The sequence below is a fragment of the Littorina saxatilis genome, unplaced genomic scaffold, assembly GCF_037325665.1.
Source record: "Littorina saxatilis isolate snail1 unplaced genomic scaffold, US_GU_Lsax_2.0 scaffold_2130, whole genome shotgun sequence".
Classification (NCBI taxonomy): Eukaryota; Metazoa; Mollusca; class Gastropoda; order Littorinimorpha; family Littorinidae; genus Littorina; species Littorina saxatilis.
This window is the reverse complement of record NW_027126218.1, coordinates 1-17,765: the sequence shown is the minus strand read 5'-3', so window position 1 is coordinate 17,765 and position 17,765 is coordinate 1. Positions and strand designations below refer to the sequence as shown.

General features: G+C 42.5%; 2 protein-coding genes across 3 annotated transcripts; one reads left to right on the top strand and one right to left on the bottom strand.

Moving 5' to 3' along the window:
- Nucleotides 1-973: 973 nt before the first annotated feature.
- On the bottom strand, nucleotides 974-17,650 carry LOC138954676 (uncharacterized). Its single transcript, XM_070326462.1, has 5 exons — nucleotides 17,554-17,650; nucleotides 16,607-16,765; nucleotides 15,543-16,082; nucleotides 7,262-7,420; nucleotides 974-6,747 (listed from the first exon to the last, which is right to left on the bottom strand). Exons 1-5 carry the CDS (start codon nucleotides 17,648-17,650, stop codon nucleotides 4,424-4,426), a joined length of 3,279 nt encoding a protein of 1,092 aa, XP_070182563.1. The 3' UTR covers nucleotides 974-4,423.
- Nucleotides 9,828-15,493, top strand: LOC138954675 (uncharacterized). 2 transcript variants are annotated; one of them, XM_070326460.1, is made up of 3 exons: nucleotides 9,828-10,121; nucleotides 10,755-12,614; nucleotides 12,867-15,493. In XM_070326460.1, exons 2-3 carry the CDS (start codon nucleotides 11,192-11,194, stop codon nucleotides 14,591-14,593), a joined length of 3,150 nt encoding a protein of 1,049 aa, XP_070182561.1. In that variant the 5' UTR covers nucleotides 9,828-10,121; nucleotides 10,755-11,191; the 3' UTR covers nucleotides 14,594-15,493. The 2 variants fall into 2 exon arrangements, with proteins under 2 accessions (XP_070182561.1, XP_070182562.1); XM_070326461.1 differs by lacking the exon at nucleotides 9,828-10,121 and having other exon boundaries at nucleotides 10,258-12,614.
- Nucleotides 17,651-17,765: the final 115 nt, after the last annotated feature.

The following is a 17,765-nucleotide window of genomic DNA, read 5'->3' as shown; positions in this document are numbered from 1 at the left end:
CACACACACACACACACACACACACACACACACACATACTCGTCTACCTACATCTGTGGGGTACTTTTGCCCTGCCCTAAAATCACTACCACTGTGAGGTACTTGATAATTACCACTTATTTCGAACAGTTGGGCTTAAATGTCTGAAATGGTTTCTTTTACTGACAAATGAGATGCTGTGGGTCTGGATAAAAGCAATATTAATGTAATAGCTTCTGAAAAAATTTGCAAGTATTACACCATCATAATGGGGTATTATGCATAATGAATATTCATGAGCTGACAGGAAGTACCTCACAAAGTGTGTGTGTGTATTTTATTATTAGCTGTTGCTTTGAACCTTTGTGCTGGTGATGTCATGTGCTAGAAATGTCATAATATATTAATAATGTAATATGTTGATTGCTTTTGGTCCTGTGTCATCCGTTACACGTGTACACACACTAAATATGCTTTTTTGTGTGAATTTGCTCCTAAAAGTAAAAAAATATGTTTTATGTTACTGTGTCAAATATAATCATCTTTGGAGTAAAAATACTGCGTTTTCTGTAAAATTTCAAAAAATCATGTAGTATAATAATAATAATTAATAATAATATAACCATGGTCACACAAGTTTTTAATTTAAATTTTTAATCTTAAATTAGCGAGGCTCTAAACTAAATTTTATTAATTTTAACTATAGAAATGTCTGATGAAATGTGATCAGAAATGATATGGTAAACTGGTACATGTATTGAATTCTTGATTTTGGAAGGAAGAATGAGTTGTGGATGAATGTGCTGTGTGTCTGTAGTGTAGTGTTGTGTATGAGTGTACTGTGTGCCTATAGTGTAGTACTGTCTATTAGTGTACATGTACTGTGTGCCTGTAGTGGAGTGTTGTGTATGGTGTAGGGGAGGGTGGGGCAGGTAGGGTCAAAAAAATCCTTTTTCACTCTCATTCAAAGATTAACCAGTGAAAACATTTCAAACAACTTTTTAAGAAAACTTTAATCCTTTTGCAATACAATAATTCAACATTCGAAAATAAATCGTTCTAATCATGAGAGATAAACGATAAATAAAAAGGTCACCAAAAATACCCAACCTGCCCCACCACGGGGCAGGTTGGGTACCCCTGTGGGGAAGGTTGGGTCAACTTGAGAAAAACAGCTATTATCCTGCCAAAATAAAGGTAAATTAATAAATTGACTAGCTGAACGATACCACAATTAACCTGTGTACATAATTGAGATATGAAAACAACCAACCAAACAAAGAATTGTTTGTTTGTTTATTTGTTGCTTAACGTCCAGCCGACTACGCAGAGCCATATCAGGACGAGGAAGGGGGGGATGAAGGGGGCCACTTGTCAAGCGATTCCTGTTTACAAATGCACTAACCCATTACTTGTGTCCCAGCAGGCTTTAGTAAAACTAAATTAATACCTACTGGAAGATTACCAGTTTCCAGTATGTTAAAATAGGCTTAACCTATCTACTGCTGGACTTACATCAGAACACTAACAGATTAAACTATACATGAATCGCGAGACAAGCGGCAAGAGAAGGGATTTTTGGAAAAAATACAGGTGAATGAGCAAGAAGGCAGAAAAAAGAAAATTCATGAAGAAAAAGAGAGCATGACAGGAAAGAGGAACCAAAAATCTACCTAACAGCAAACTAGAAAGCTCCTGCGGTTCCAAAAACAGGAGGGGCCTTTAATTTCATAACCGCAGTGCCCCACTGCGGGAAACCAAACAAAGAAGAACAAGAAAATTGCCAATAGTAACAACTTACCAAAAACAAACACGAAGCAAAAAATAATATTAAAAAACATCAATGGAAAATAACATAACTTCGCATGTCTGTGCGTGTTGTTATTAAAAACATAACTGAAATCAGAGGTCAGGGTTGAATACAAATGGTGCCGTTGCTGTTGCAATAAACAAAACCTGTCATTCTGTAACACAAACAATATTTATAACTCATACACATGAAATACACGCACCCATCAACACACAATCGCGCGCGTACATACAAACAAATTCACCTATGATTCATATTTCATGCAATAACAAATTTATCCTACATACGTGAGAGAGACACTCGTGAGATAATAATCGTTCAAATCACACGTGTGTATATCATGTAAATGAGGTCATGTCAAGCAAGTCTGGCAGGGACCTGTTTTTCCACTGCTTACAGGGCTGAATATTGGCGGTCGCCCGATCGCCCCCGGCGGGTTCAAATCGCGTCGGGCGGGTTCGAAATTCTGCTGAAATCGCCCGCCGTGCGGGTTCAAATTTCGCTGAAGCACAAAGTCGTCTGTCACTTCTCTACTGCCCACTCATCCCCCCCCCCCCCCCCCACTTTGAGAAGGACTCAGGACTACCACCAATCAAGGCCAGACACAGTGGCTAGACAGCTACCCCTCTCCGCCTCACTTGACCGTGTCACCACCCCTCCAGTGCCACGAGCCGCTGGCGATTGCATCAGCAGTCAAAATAGCTACTACCCCCCCTCCCTCCCCCCTCTTTGCGCTATTCACTTCAACCCCTCTCTTATCTTATTCTGCGCTGACCAATCCTTCAGAGACTTTCCTCTCATATAAAAACTCGGTCATTGACCCCGGGTAAGAAGGTCAGTGTCTGGACAGGCAGCTGTGTTCAGATTGCAAGTACCGATCATTGACCCAGGTCTCAAGGCCAACCAGCTTTTACAATGCCTCGACTGCAGGACATTTTCAGTTAAATACACGTAAGTAAAATATGTAGGATAAACAGAATACTACATGGCTTTCGCTCGCAGTTCAATATTAAATTAAAAAAACTCGTGTAAATCTGGTACGACACAGCAAGCCATGTAGTATTCTCTATATGTAAAGAAGGGGCAGGTTGGGTAATGACGGGGCAGGTCGAGTCACTGACCCAACCTGCCCATACCCTACCTGCCCCGCACAGGGTGCACAAAGAAATCGGTCTGTTACGTTTCGATTCAATTTAAATACGAATTTAAACAGCACAATTCACTTCTAAAATGAATCAGGTGTGTATACTAAAGATATCATCCATGAGCACCCTGTTAATTCACGTATAGAACAAAAAGTATGAGAGTCAAAAAAGTCACTTACTGTCAAATTTCATGGTGAAACCACCGGATCCATACTTGCACATCACTACCATTCAAACAAATTGGCGATAGGGACGCACTGGGACATTCAAAAACATAGATCGGAAACGAAACGGGAATATCTTTTCAATTGTGAGAGTTATTCAAGGTGACCCAACCTGCCCCTGACCCTACCTGCCCCACCCTCCCCTACTGTGTGCCTGTAGTGAAGTACTGGATGTTAGTGTACTGTGTGCCTGTATACTGTCCGCCTGGATAGCTCAGTTGGAAAAAATACAGCTGAATGAGCACCCAGAAGTCAAAGCAACCAGCAAAAGATCGAAGAGAGAAAATATAGAATGCTACTTTGACACATATAATTTCGTTTCATTTTAATTTTGCTTTACGGGTCCCGCGGACCACGAAGGCCAAATCAGGACCCCACATGCTTAATAACTACAATTTCAATTACCTACACATCAATCATTGTCAGAAACCCACAATAAGTCAGTGACAGTTGCCTTAAAAACCAAAAAACAAAACAAAAACACACAAGCCCAAAGCCTCGCCATCCGCTACAGTGCTGAACCAGCGCAGTGAGCCAGCCGTTGAAACCCACCGCTCACCCAGAGTCCTCAGACCCACCACCACACAGCCACCCTGCAAGCCGCGTGACTCCGGGCACATGAGGTTGGAAAACAAGCCAAACTCCACGACACATATATATTTACTCATGAATGGCCAAAAAATACGGAGCTAATACCTACTTTAGGAAGATTGTGTCATTGTTACACACGTACATCCATAAAGCAGTGTCTCCATGCGCGAAACAACTTGCGGCAGCCGCAAGCTGTGACGTCATTTAGTCACAATGTATTGCAGGGATTTCTGCCGCACGGCGACCGCAAGCAATTCGCTCCAGGAGCGAAAGAAAAAAAGAACGCATGCGGCAGAAATCACTACAACACATTGTGACCATATTACGTTATAACTTGCGGCAGCCGCGCGGCGACCGCAAGTTGTTTCCGCGCAAGGAGACACTGCTTTATGGATTTTTTTTTTTAATCCAAATCACACATTTTTGATGAGAAATTTGAAAATAACCAAAATGGTTAAAATGACATTACAGGATTTTTGACAAAAATTTCAACTGGCCGCAATAATTCAATAACGCATTCTAAATGTTTATATTTCACACACTGACTCATTGGAGTATATAATACACAAACCATGGAAAGTTTACAATGACAATAGTTCTTTTAGTTTGCCAGTTGTTCTGATCCGGTGTGAGAAAGTCTTTTTTTCCATGCCGCGACGTTGGTTGTTTCCGTTTCAAGTGTTGACAGATGAAGGATTCTGAACTCTCTTGAGTTCTCGCTTTCTTTTTTCAATTGCATTCCTAACAGTGCACTTAATTTTCAGCCAAGATTTTGCCTGCAGCAAAGGTTCTTTGGCCAGAATGTTATCGCAATCCGCCTTTGCGGGAACACGAAAGCTGTCAATGAAGCTGCTGAAATGCGTACAGATGGCTTTGTTCTGATCTGGAGAGAGAAAGTCTTTTTGTCCATGCCGCCACGGTTTCTGCTCCCTTTTTTTGTGCAATGCTCGTTTCTCATTCTGACAAGACGAGGAAACTGTAGGAAGTTCATGAGATGATGCTGTTGAAGAGTTTCCTTCTTCAGCAACACTGTGGCTGGTTGATGTAGTATGAGCAGGCATCAGGTCATCTATTTCCACCTCTTCTTCTTCCTCAATCTCAGAGTCTTGAAACTCCAAATCTTTGTTCAGATGGATGTCACTGAGAGATTTTCCTTGAAACTTTGAGATCTCCCCAGTTTCCGCTGCCATCAACAGACGGCTTACTTTCGCCAACTGATATGTGTCACTTGGGAGCCGATAGTACTCACGATGCACCAAGATATTGTGACCTAAAAATCCACAGACTTGCTCCAGTTCGTGCTCGCTTAAGTTCAGTATTTGTGAGACAGTAGCCAAGTGCTTCCGAAGCTTTGTGCTGGTGATGTTTTGTGGATTCTGGGCCCCGCTTGCTTCAACGGCTTCTTTGAGACAGGTGTGACCAGCGAGATGTTGCTCTGAGTCAAAATAAGGTCTGGCAAAGACGTACGGGTTGGACGACCTTACACCAACCTCTTCACGAGAAAGCAGTAGCTGCTCAATTTCGGCATGCATTGCTTTCGTTAACAGCACAGGCACTCTGCGTCCTCTTTTGCCACACACCTCAACTCGTGTGAAGTGAGCGACAAGTTCTTTCTCCATGTCCGAGAGAGCGCTTAGGATGTCATCCTCAGGCAAGGAATTCTCCTTTGCCGCTTCAAAGTCTGTAAGCAAAATCCTGGCAGCTTCACCACTCCTGCGACGATTGAACATGATGATGTTCGACAGTGAAACCTTAGCAAGAGCATGCCATGCTGCAACTGTTGGCTCTGACCTCAGGGTGTTCAAGCACCGTTCCCTTTCCTCCGCCATATATTTTGTCACTTTCTTCATGTCTTCCGTCAGTGGCAGAACATGTGGCTTGTTGTTTTGCTTTGAGGCCAATGTTGAGAGGGCAGCAGATGAGATGTGTTCTTTCCAGTCAGAATCGCATAGATCCACGAAGTCCGCAGACACTTGCTGCAGTTCACTGTTTCCCTCTATGAGTGCTTGACTTCTCAGAATTGTCGCACACTTCTTGAGAGAATGCCCAATCTTAAGGGCCAGTGATGGATTTTCATAAACATGTGTGAGTGAATCATACCCACAGAGTTTTTTGACAGCAGAAATCACCACAAGGAACTTGTCGGGACGAATACAAGATTGAAGTGCTGTGATTGTAGAGTCCTCTTCTCTGGCTACCAACAAGAACCGGGCAAGCTCTCTGATTTTTTGCCGCATGAATTGTCGTCTGTGCTGCAAGTGGCCATGTTTCTGATACAGTTTTTCGCCGAACTTCACAATGAGGTGATCTCTTTTAGCAACAAAAGTGAAGCCATCAGAATGCATGCCATCAAAAATGTTTTCCTTCAAGCCTCCGCTGCACTCCATGTTGGATGGAAGCAAAGATTCAGCTCTGGATATGACGTTTCTTCCGTTTTTTGAAGTTTTCCGGAATTTGCAGCGTTGTTGGTGCCGCCACAGTTCGTTTCTTACAAAGAAGCCCAGGCAAAATTCACAGGGGATGTAGCACAGAGGGTTCACTTTTTCTGAGGGTGATCGCCAGGGTATTAGTTTACCCTTGTTTTTTTTAAGAACGCGACAGTTGTGATTATAGTTACCAAGGTTCCGCACTCTTTCCAGCAGAAAACGCCTTTCTGCTGAGTTCTTGGGGTTAGACAAAATTTCCACTATTTCAGGTTCCTTCTTATGTTTCGAAAACTGGTGTTTAGCGAGGTTGGTGCTTGGGGAGTTACAGAACTTGCACCAGTTCTCTTTATCGTACACTCTTTTGCCATTTGTATTTGCGGCAATATGGATTCTTATGCCGCTTGGTCGAGTATTGGTCGACGATGAAGGTTTAGATGCTGGCTGGGATGAAGATTTACTCCCGCTTGGTCGAGTGATGCTTCTGGACGATGAAGAAGAGGGTGGCTGTGATGAGGTGTAGAGACCTGCAGCTTTTAGAGATTCAGATGGAATACCTGGTGACCACCTTGCACCTGTTCACACACACACACAAGAACGCATACTTTTATTTTTTTATTCACAACTTACTGAATTTTTTTAGCTAGAGTCAGAAATATTATTACATATTGCTTATAGCCCAGCAGACAGACAAACTAAAAACAGAGTTCGGAATTGGTGAAACCAAAATGGTCCCACCGCTCGATCACATCTCCGACAATGGCCGATGTCAAAGGTCAGTTTGCCGTGGACCAATAGAATGTACATAGGCATAGGCATGTGCAGTCAATCAGTGTAACATTACACATGATTACCCCCACCCCCACACCGTTCATGTTAACTTTATTACTTGCTCAAATTGCTGTCAACATACCTCAGTCTTTAATTACAATGGAATACAACAAAAAATTCCATAACAAAACAAAAACACTTATCAAAGAAAACTTACCTCTTTTTTAGAAACTACATGATTGTTATCCACATGTAATCCTTATTCAACCTTTTTAACGTAATACGAATGCTAATAAAAAAAGGATGAGACTAACTAACCATCAGATTTACGTAGAAAGGGAAAGATGATGGACTCATCGGATTCACTGGTGGTCCCTGGCACTCCACATGGTGCTGTGGCGTCATTGTTGCTCGAGTCAGTGTCATCTTCTGAGCCGGGAAGATAGTCATCGTCCGAGTCGCTGTAAGAAGACCACTCTGGAAACAAACAGATTTAATTAGGCCAAAGAAAAAAACAAGAAGAGCAAAGCTCATACGACTCACATGCATGACCTTGACCTCAATATGACCTTGACTTTCAAGTGACCTTGAAGGTCAAGGTCAAACAACAACATGGCAAATTACACTAAGAACACATTTTTTTGCAACTTTTGCAAATTTTTCCTACCTAAATACACATGACCTTCACCCAAGGTCAAGGTCACCCAAGACAAGACTGTTAATTTTAACAACCAGAAGCACAACAGTGTTTAGTATGAGTTTCTACCAAGAGACAAGGTCAATTTTAGTGGTTCACAGACCTGTTTTGGTCACAATTCAGAGCGGTCAAAGTGACCTTGACCTTGAAGATACGTAACCAAAAGTGTATCAGTATGAAAGAATAACATGTGCCTCACCCAATTAGGAAAGTTTGGAAGAGTTAACTTCCATAGTTAAGGGTCAAGGTCACTTTAAAATATGCATACAATCCAAATTTGAAGGACCCCTGTGACCTTGACCTTGCAGCAAGATCAACCAAACTTATATCAAAAGATAGGGCTTACTTTGATCTATAAACCACGTATAGGTGAGGTAGCCATTATCAATAGCTTGGGAGAAAATTGGGAAAATGTGAAAAATAGCTGTTTTTGAGACAACATTTATGGCCCCTGTGACCTTGACCTTGATGCAAGGTCAAGTTACCATGTATGTTTTTTGAGGCTCACCATGCACCATCATGCCACATTTGGTGCTGATAGGCCTAATAGTGTCTGAGAAAAATCCAACGTTTAAGTTTTCGGACGGACGGACGGCCGGCCGGCCGCCCGGACGACTAGGGTGAGTACATAGACTCACTTTGCTTCGCATGTGAGTCAAAAATACATGTTAAGGTTGTTAAGATACTCTGATCAGAATTCAGGACAACTTGATAAAAACTTGGTATGAATGTAGGTTACACATAGGGATCAATGGAAATGGAAAAGGTGGGGATAGTGTGCACCCCTTCTTCATAAATTTTAGATACCCCATAGACCCAGTGAATGGATACACACACTACCTGCTAACGTAAGGTAGATGAACGCACACACACACAGTTTAATATTTTTCACACAATCATATGAAAGTGTGCACCGCTTCATTTTTGCTTCTTTGCCCAGTAGTGTTCTCTTTCAGATATGGTTGACAATGAAGGAAACATAAATTGAAGTTGAAAAAGGCGCACAGATTTGTCAGAGCTAACACAATGACTACCTCACAATGTGTGTGTACCACCACAACCTTGGCTTTGGATTAAATATACACATTACCCCACAATGATGTTAAGATGCATGGACACACACACATATGATTAAAAAGCGCTGGTCATCTAAAAAACTTTTAAAAAAATGCACATCAGACACTGATCAGAATTCAGGACAATTTGATAAAACTTGGTATGAATGTAGGTTACACATAGGGATCAATGGAAATGGAAAAGGTGGGGATAGTGTGCACCCCTTCTTCATAAATTTTAGATACCCCATAGACCCAGTGAATAGATACACACACTACCTGCTAACGTAAGGTAGATGAACGCACACACACACAGTTTAATATTTTTCACACAATCATATGAAAGTGTGCACCGCTTCATTTTTGCTTCTTTGCCCAGTAGTGTTCTCTTTCAGATATGGTTGACAATGAAGGAAACATAAATTGAAGTTGAAAAAGACGCACAGATTTGTCAGAGCTAACACAATGACTACCTCTCAATGTGTGTGTACCACCACAACCTTGGCTTTGGATTAAATATACACATTACCCCACAATGATGTTAAGATGCATGGACACACACACATATGATTAAAAAGCGCTGGTCATCTAAAAACTTTAAAAAAATGCACATCAGACACTTACAAAACACTTTTCAGTCAGGTAAGACCAAAGGACATTACACTCAATGAACTAATGTGTTTCTGAGAGTTCAATGACCCATCAATTCAAAGCAAATAATTATACTAGGTACCGGCAGTGCTATCAGCAGCAGTGCGGGAAAGGCAAAACTTGAGTGAAATATGGCACTTTTCAACTTACTCTGCTTCAGCAATTACTAACCAAATTTAAAAAAAAATGGTATCAAAATAAAGATCATTTTTTCAATCTTTTATTAATGTGTCTTGTTTTGTCAAATATGAGTGTGTGAGAGAGAAATTTAATTCCAAACTTGACCACGGTCGGCAAATCCCTCGGTGGCTGACGCTCCTTTTCTCGCGTTGCTTTGAACCACGATCTACAGCTGTTGGGGAAATTCCTTTCTCCTTGACCCCACAACCTTCAAATTAGCATATAATTACCATATTTTGGTTCATCTCTTCCTGTAGATTGTTTTCGTATAAGTTTTATTCCCAAAGAATGGATGGAAAATTTTGAACTTTTAGTTCAAAACTATTGCTTGTTTTTAAACCTTTGTATCTCACAAACCGTACAAAATACACTGCAAGTCTTATAGTGCGCTGGAAAGCTTGTTTTCTGCTGAAAACAGTGATATACGAAACTAAGAGGTCAGGTCAATGGGAGCCAATCGCAAGCCGGGAAAGCCGACCTTCACATTCAAACCACACACATGTTCGCATGTCAACAATGGCGAATCGAGGTTCAAATGCTGCGATTGAGAACAGTACAGATTACCCTTGGCTCAACGCATTCAGGCCTTTCATCGGTAAATATTGTTTTGTTTTGTTGTATTAAAGTTATCTAAAGAAGCTTAGGCCTATATTTTGTTTCTCTTGTCTGTATCTTCGTGTAGATTGTAAATCAAAGTGGTGAAGTGGACCGGTCTGAAATTGTACTGTGTTTCGCTCATACGCTACTGGTGTCGAAGCTTTTTATTTTTCTTGCTGTCTTTCCTGTTGACTTTATGTACTTTGGTTGATACTTTGAACTTATTTGATAGTATTTTTGTCATTATTGTAACAGGATGGCACATTTAAGCGTAGATATTGACTGTTGTGTACGAAAGTGTTAGACCGGAAGTAAGGCGTCGAAGGTTTCAAAGAATAACTCAGTCAGGTTTCGTTTTCTACTATTTGGCTTTTTTCGTGTTGTAGCCTGAAAGAAATAATTCTTTACGTGAAAAGTGCACCTTGTTTACACGCAATTGCTTCTCAGATATAGTTTTAGAAGTGCAAAAGTCCACATTTAAGTGCTCTCTCTCTCTCTCTTTTAAAAAATTTTTTTTAGAGCAAAAGTGAAGTAACTATTATCATAGAGTTCAAAACAAAACACAGATGAGACAAACCATTTGATTTAAAGATGTCAATTTACTCATGAGTTTTGTTTTTATTTTATTCAGAAGATGACAACTTTGATCGACTAAGCAGATGGATGTCAAGCGCAGGACGAGGAAGAAAAGTTGCCCTCCCCAAGCATCAAGTCCTTACAAATCGTCTCCTCATCCAACTTGATCAGTTGCGGCTTCAGCTTGGGAAATCATGGGAGGATATGGAGACTCTGTTTTCTTCCATCTGTGACAACAGTCTTCTTCTTCATACAACCCTGAAGGAAGAGGTCAGGCGTGCAAACAAACAAGCTGCTGAAGTCCACTCTAGTGAAGGTGATATTGTTGCATTTGTGTATGCTGATGTGGGCGAGGAAATTAATACCAGAAACATTGGGCCCTTCTTGCAGAAGTTGTGACTTACAAGACGCCATCTTCTGTCTCCTGACTCTCTGTGTGACCTGCCCAGCCCTACAGAACTAGTGACAAATGGGACACTAATTGACTTACTCATGTTCCAGAAAGACGAGAGGCATACTTTGTGCAGGCAGTGGTTTACACATGTTGGACTTAACATTTCAGACTTGTCTGACAAGCAGCTTAGAGCAAGACTCGACAAAGTACGCAAACCATATGACACTTTCTCTAAAAGTCTGCACAGAGGCAACAACGAGGCGAAGCTGAAAGACTATTTATTTCAACAGCAGTCTCATTTTCCCCTGGTATCTGCGATGCCTACTGTCCCGTCTGTTGTGCCTTGTGCAATAGAGAATGCACCTGCAACACCCCCAGCTGACCATCCAACCGGAGATGAATTGACTCATCTAAAGATTGCATCAAGTGGCAGGCAGTTAGCTGCACTACGCAGGAGCAATGAAGAGCTCAGTGGGAGTCTGTTGGAAGCAAAGAACCGAGAGATGATTTACAAGGACCTTCTCAAAGAGAAAACTCAAAGCGTAACCACCTTGCAGGCAGACTTGACAAAACTTCAAGGCAAAGCTGAACGTAGTGCATCTCACATAAAATGTGTGGAAACCCAGTTGTGCAGTGCCAAGGAGTACATCGGCAAAATTCGGCAAACAAACTTTTACAAGAGACTGAAAAGGCAGGAAACCAACTTAAAAAAGAGAGAAGAAAATCTGAAAGATCATGAGGATGGTGGGTGCATTCAAACAATTGAGCGTCTGAAGCACAAACTCAAGTTGTGTCAGACTGCTAATTCAAGTCTGAGAGCCAAATTGAACAGTGTGAAGGAGAAGCGACAACAAGACTTGGACAGACATAATCAGCTGACTGCTGATCTTCTTGAAGAAGCTGTAGTACATACTGTGAAGACAACAGAGGAGGGCCCCAGGAAGAAATTCACGCATGATGTCATCAAAACTACCATTGGACTCATTTCTTGTGGGGTTTCTGCAAAGAACAGTGGCCATGTCATCCAAACAGTTGCGCGCAATCTGTTCCACACCGATATCGACGACAAAGATGTACCATCTGAACGCACATCTCTGCGGTTTGCGGATCAAGGGCACTACCTGGCTAAATACCATGTTGCCGAGACTGTGCTTGACTCTGACAATTTTGATATTCATTTTGACGGAACAACACGGGACCACCGGAAATATGTGGGTCAACAAGTGACCACAAGTGCAGGGTCCCTCAGCTGTGGATTCACAGAGGTAGCTACAGAAGACGCCAAGACTCTTGTGGATGTTACCGTCAGTCTCCTCCAAGAAGTGGCGCAAGTCTACGACAAAGACGACACAGAACGCTGCTTCAAAGCAGCTCTGCAGAAGTGTTCAGGACTGATGTCTGACAGAGCCGCTCCAAACAAGCTCATGAAGAAAGACTTCAACGACCTCAGAAAGGCAACCCTGGGGACAGAGGAGGATCTCCAGTTCCTGTACTGCAACGCCCATTACTTGCTTGGACTTGGTGAGTAAACACATTTCACAGCTTTGTACATGTGTTTCACTGTATCAGTGTCTGTGTCTATTATAAAGGTTAACCTCTATGCAGAGTGTGCTGTAAATGTAATGTGTAAATGATACATTTTTAAGTCTGTATTTTAAACTGTGTGTTTGTTCTGTATTACTATCTAGTATCACTTTGTATCTCTACAATGTCAGCAAATGTGTGTGAATCACTGAATGCTGTATCTTATATTCTTAATTCTGACTGTTTCAGGCACAAGTGCAGAGAAGTCACTGAAAGAACTACAGACCGAGTGGGGGCAGCAGCGTATTGGCCGAGACAACGCAGCTCAGTTTGGACATTGGCAGGCAAAGGAGGCAGCAGCTGTTCGCTATGTGCGGATGGCCTGCGAGGTTCTAGGACCCAGGGGCGATGATCAATGTGGCTGCAGAGATGCATGGCTTGCATACTGTGAGATGACCAACAAGACGTCTACTGTGCCAAGCTTCAAATCTAACCGGTTTAACAGCATCTTTTATGGTGCAACAAAGCTGCTGGCACACCGTGACGACATCATAGAGTTCCTGTCAGATTACATGCCGAGCAGGAACCAGAAGCTGGAAAGTGTGTTGAAGGATGCCCAGAGTGAAGAGGTGAACGTTTTTGTTGCCACGCTTGCCATGGTCTACGAGAGGATCACAGGACCTTACTGGACTCTACTGTGTGCTGGGGAGACGAGCTATGCAGAGTTTTTCTTGCCTGTTGTGGAGCTGCACGCACAGCTGAGAGAGTGGAGAGATGACAGTGCCTCCATTTTCAGCCCCCATGTGCCGTCACTCTTCAGTATCCAAGTACCAGACGCATCGTCACTTGCAGCACTCCTAGATCTGGATGAGGCGACACAACAGAAAGTGCAGCGTGCCTTCAGCCACTTCTGTGTCAACTTTGTTGCTGTCACTGAGCGACAGTTGGACGACTTCCTGCCTGGTGGCCGATACCATGCTGTTCAGGATCCACAAGTGTTGGAGCGGCTGCGGCATTCACACATCACCAACCTCTTGGGAGAAGCCTGCTTTGGGGATCTCGATATTTCCATTTACACGCACCGCAACTCCTCAGTCCACCACCACAGCACTCTGACCATGTTGAAACGGAACAAAACAATGAAGGCTTGGTTCAACCAGAAGTCCAATGAGGAACAAAGGCAACTTCTTCTGAATGCATCCAGTAGTGGTCCTGAAATGCGAAAGCGTCACCGAGAGAATGACAGAGAGGTGAAAGCCAGCAAAAGACAGAAGCTACAGCTTCAGCAGCAGCGGACAGAGGCAGATCGACAGAAGAAGGCAAGGGAGAAGGCAGATATTGCTCAAGAGATCCGTCAAGATGGGGGAGCCTGCAGCAGTGCTGGTGATGTCGACAGGCTGCTAGAACGAAAAGCTCTGCAAAGAGAAAAACTGGCTGCTCTGAAGACCCAGATTCGCTTTTTCCGGCATGTCCTGGGATTCAAGTCTGAGCTTCTGAAGCTCACACAGGACCTTCCAGGCCTGGAACAGTCTCTGAAGGAGTTCCTTGCGTCCCAGGACCCATTCCCAGAACACAGGGACAGGGTGGACAACAACCTTGATGAGGAAGACGAGCCATCAGAGTCCGACTCCTCTGCTTCAGAGCATGAGAACGACCAGCGAGTAGATAGCGACGGGTTTTCATTTGCCCAGACAGGTCAGACAGTGGCAGTGTTCTACGATGAAACATTTCATGTGGGCACTGTTACAAACATTCTAAGCGCAGATGAGGCAAAAGTAAACTTTTTAAAGAAGAGCTCTCTGGACAACAACAGATTTTCTTGGCCAGCCAAAGAAGACAGTGACACCGTCAGCAGTGTGTTTGTGTTTGCATGGGACTTTTTGTTAGAACCGATCTCCACAAATGCACGGATGTGGCATGTCCCAAACAGCACTCTCCAGGAACAATATAACTTGTATGTGGAGAAGTACTGTTGATAAGTAAAACCAGGCAGATCACAATCAGTGAGTAAGTGGATTTCTGTCATTTGTGATTCAGTTTCGTTACAGAAGGTCTTTACTTTTTTCTGATATTTTTAAGAATTAACTTTCAAAAGTGGTGTGTTCAATTTCCACAAAAGAGATGTATCCAAGAGTATGTTGCATTTTGTGACTGCTGTCAAAATTTGATGCATATTTGTCCAGTAGTTCAAAAGTTACAGGCAGTTAAAGTTTGCATATTTCAGGGTTCCTCCGATCTTCATTTCCGCCTGTCAAAATGGTGAAATTCCTGATTTTGGCTCCCTCATTGTGACTGAATGAAGACAACCACATGTCTGTAATTGAAGATTTCTTAAGTATATACTATTGAGAGTAGAAATCAGAAGAATTAATGTGTTTTGATGTCTTTTTGTTTGTTAAAAAAATTCCTAAACGTGCCCAATTATCAATTTTCTGCCATTTGCCACGCCCCCAAATAGCCTTTTTTTCAATATTGACAGCTTCAGTACAAGTGTATCTCTACATCCTATCCTATTTCATTGATATTTTTGTGTTCTGCAGGCACATGTTAGCAAGATAAACTTGTTTAAGATGGGCATTTACTTAGTACTCAAATGGTGTGTGACCTCAAAAATGGAGAAAATGTGAATACGCACCGCTTAACGCTAACTGTAAACTTTAAAAATCAGATATCTCAGGAAGTATTTGAGATAGAACCTTACTTTTTGTTTTGTTATTCTTGTTTTATACAGAAGAATAAGAACATCTCAAAACATTAGGAGATTTTTCAGACTCATTTTTTGACTGCCGGTACCTAATTATACATGGGTGAAACCTGGCAGCTGTTGTTGTATATATAGCTCTTTCAGAATATAAAAATGCCTGGGATCCTGAAAAGTTTCACACCTGATTATACAAAATAATATAGAAAAGATGAAGGCCTCACCTCTAGCAGGTTCGGCTGGTTGACGAAATCCCCGCCTTCCGTCGCTGGTCTTTGGCCTGGCACCCTGCCCTGGACTGCGTGAAGACTGAGGTGGGCATCCCTGGCGCCCAGGGAAGTCCCTTCTGTCGTTGCCACGGTGACCACCCCGGCCCCCACTGTCCTCTCGGTTCCTGTCGCAGTCACCGCCTGACCTCCAGCCGGTCTTGACAAAGCGGTCCTCGCCCTCTCTCTCCTGGTTTCTCTCTCGCTGTCTGCCCTCTCGCTCTCGGTACCTGTTTTTTCCCTTATCTCTGTCTCTTCCTCCGTCTCTATCCCTTCCTGCGTCTATGTCTCGGTCTCTGTTCCTCCCCCTTCCTTCGTCTCTGCCCCGACCTCTGTCTCTTCCGCTGTCACTGGGTTTAGATGCTGGCTGGGATGAAGATTTACTCCCGCTTGGTCGAGTGATGCTTCTGGACGATGAAGAAGAGGGTGGCTGTGATGAGGTGTAGAGACCTGCAGCTTTTAGAGATTCAGATGGAATACCTGGTGACCAACTTGCACCTGTTCACACACACACACACAAGAACGCATACTTTTATTTTTTTATTCACAACTTACTGAATTTTTTTAGCTGGAGTCAGAAATATTATTACATATTGCTTATAGCCCAGCAGACAGACAAACTAAAAACAGAGTTCGGAATTGGTGAAACCAAAATGGTCCCACCGCTCGATCACATCTCCGACAATGGCCGATGTCAAAGGTCAGTTTGCCGTGGACCAATAGAATGTACATAGGCATAGGCATGTGCAGTCAATCAGTGTAACATTACACATGATTACCCCCACCCCCACACCGTTCATGTTAACTTTATTACTTGCTCAAGTTGCTGTCAACATACCTCAGTCTTTAATTACGATGGAATACAACAAAAAATTACATAACAAAACAAAAACACTTATCAAAGAAAACTTACCTCTTTTTTAGAAACTACATGATTGTTATCCACATGTAATCCTTATTCAACCTTTTTAACGTAAAACGAATGCTAATAATTATATAAAAAAAGAATGAGACTAACTAACCATCAGATTTACGTAGAAAGGGATAGATGATGGACTCGTCGGGTTCACTGGTGGTCCCTGGCACTCCACATGGTGCTGTGGCGTCATTGTTGCTCGAGTCAGTGTCATCTTCTGAGCCGGGAAGATAGTCATCGTCCGAGTCGCTGTAAGAAGACCACTCTGGAAACAAAGAGATTTAATTAGGCCAAAGAAAAAAAAAATACATGTTAAGGTTGTTAAGATACTCTGATCAGAATTCAGGACAATTTGATAAAACTTGGTATGAATGTAGGTTACACATAGGGATCAATGGAAATGGAAAAGGTGGGGATAGTGTGCACCCCTTCTTCATAAATTTTAGATACCCCATAGACCCAGTGAATAGATACACACACTACCTGCTAACGTAAGGTAGATGAACGCACACACATACAGTTTAATATTTTTCACACAATCATATGAAAGTGTGCACCGCTTCATTTTTGCTTCTTTGCCCAGTAGTGTTCTCTTTCAGATATGGTTGACAATGAAGGAAACATAAATTGAAGTTGAAAAAGGCGCACAGATTTGTCAGAGCTAACACAATGACTACCCCACAATGTGTGTGTACCACCACAACCTTGACTTTGGATTAGATACACACATTACCCTACAATGATGTTAAGATGCATGGACACACACACATATGATTAAAAAGGGCTGGTCATCTAAAAACTTTAAAAAAAATGCACATCAGACACTTACAAAACACTTTTCAGTCAGGTAAGACCAAAGGACATTACACTCAATGAACTAATGTGTTTCTGAGAGTTCAATGACCCATCAATTCAAAGCAAATAATTATACATGGGTGAAACCTGGCAGCTGTTGTTGTATATATAGCTCTTTCAGAATATAAAAATGCCTGGGATCCTGAAAAGTTTCACACCTGATTATACAAAATAATATAGAAAAGATGAAGGCCTCACCTCTAGCAGGTTCAGCTGGTTGACGAAATCCTCGCCTTCCGCGCTGGTCTTTGGCCTGGCACCCTGCCCTGGACTGCGTGAAGACTGAGGTGGGCATCCTGGCGCCCAGGAAGTCCCTTCTGCGTTGCCACGGTGACCACCCGGGCACCCAACTGTCCTCTCGGTTCCTGTCGCAGTCACCGCGTGACCTCCAGCCGGTCTTGACAAAGCGG

Coding starts and splice junctions, on each gene's coding strand:
- LOC138954675 (XM_070326460.1), top strand. CDS start 11,192: ATGTTCCAGAAAGACGAGAGGCATACTTTGTGCAGGCAGTGGTTTACA. Junction 12,615..12,866: donor CCATTACTTGCTTGGACTTG/GTGAGTAAACAC, acceptor TGACTGTTTCAG/GCACAAGTGCAGAGAAGTCA.
- LOC138954676 (XM_070326462.1), bottom strand. CDS start 17,650: ATGCCCACCTCAGTCTTCACGCAGTCCAGGGCAGGGTGCCAGGCCAAA. Junction 16,766..17,553: donor ACCAGCTGAACCTGCTAGAG/GTGAGGCCTTCA, acceptor CTTTGTTTCCAG/AGTGGTCTTCTTACAGCGAC. Junction 6,748..7,261: donor CTTTCTACGTAAATCTGATG/GTTAGTTAGTCT, acceptor GTGTGTGAACAG/GTGCAAGGTGGTCACCAGGT.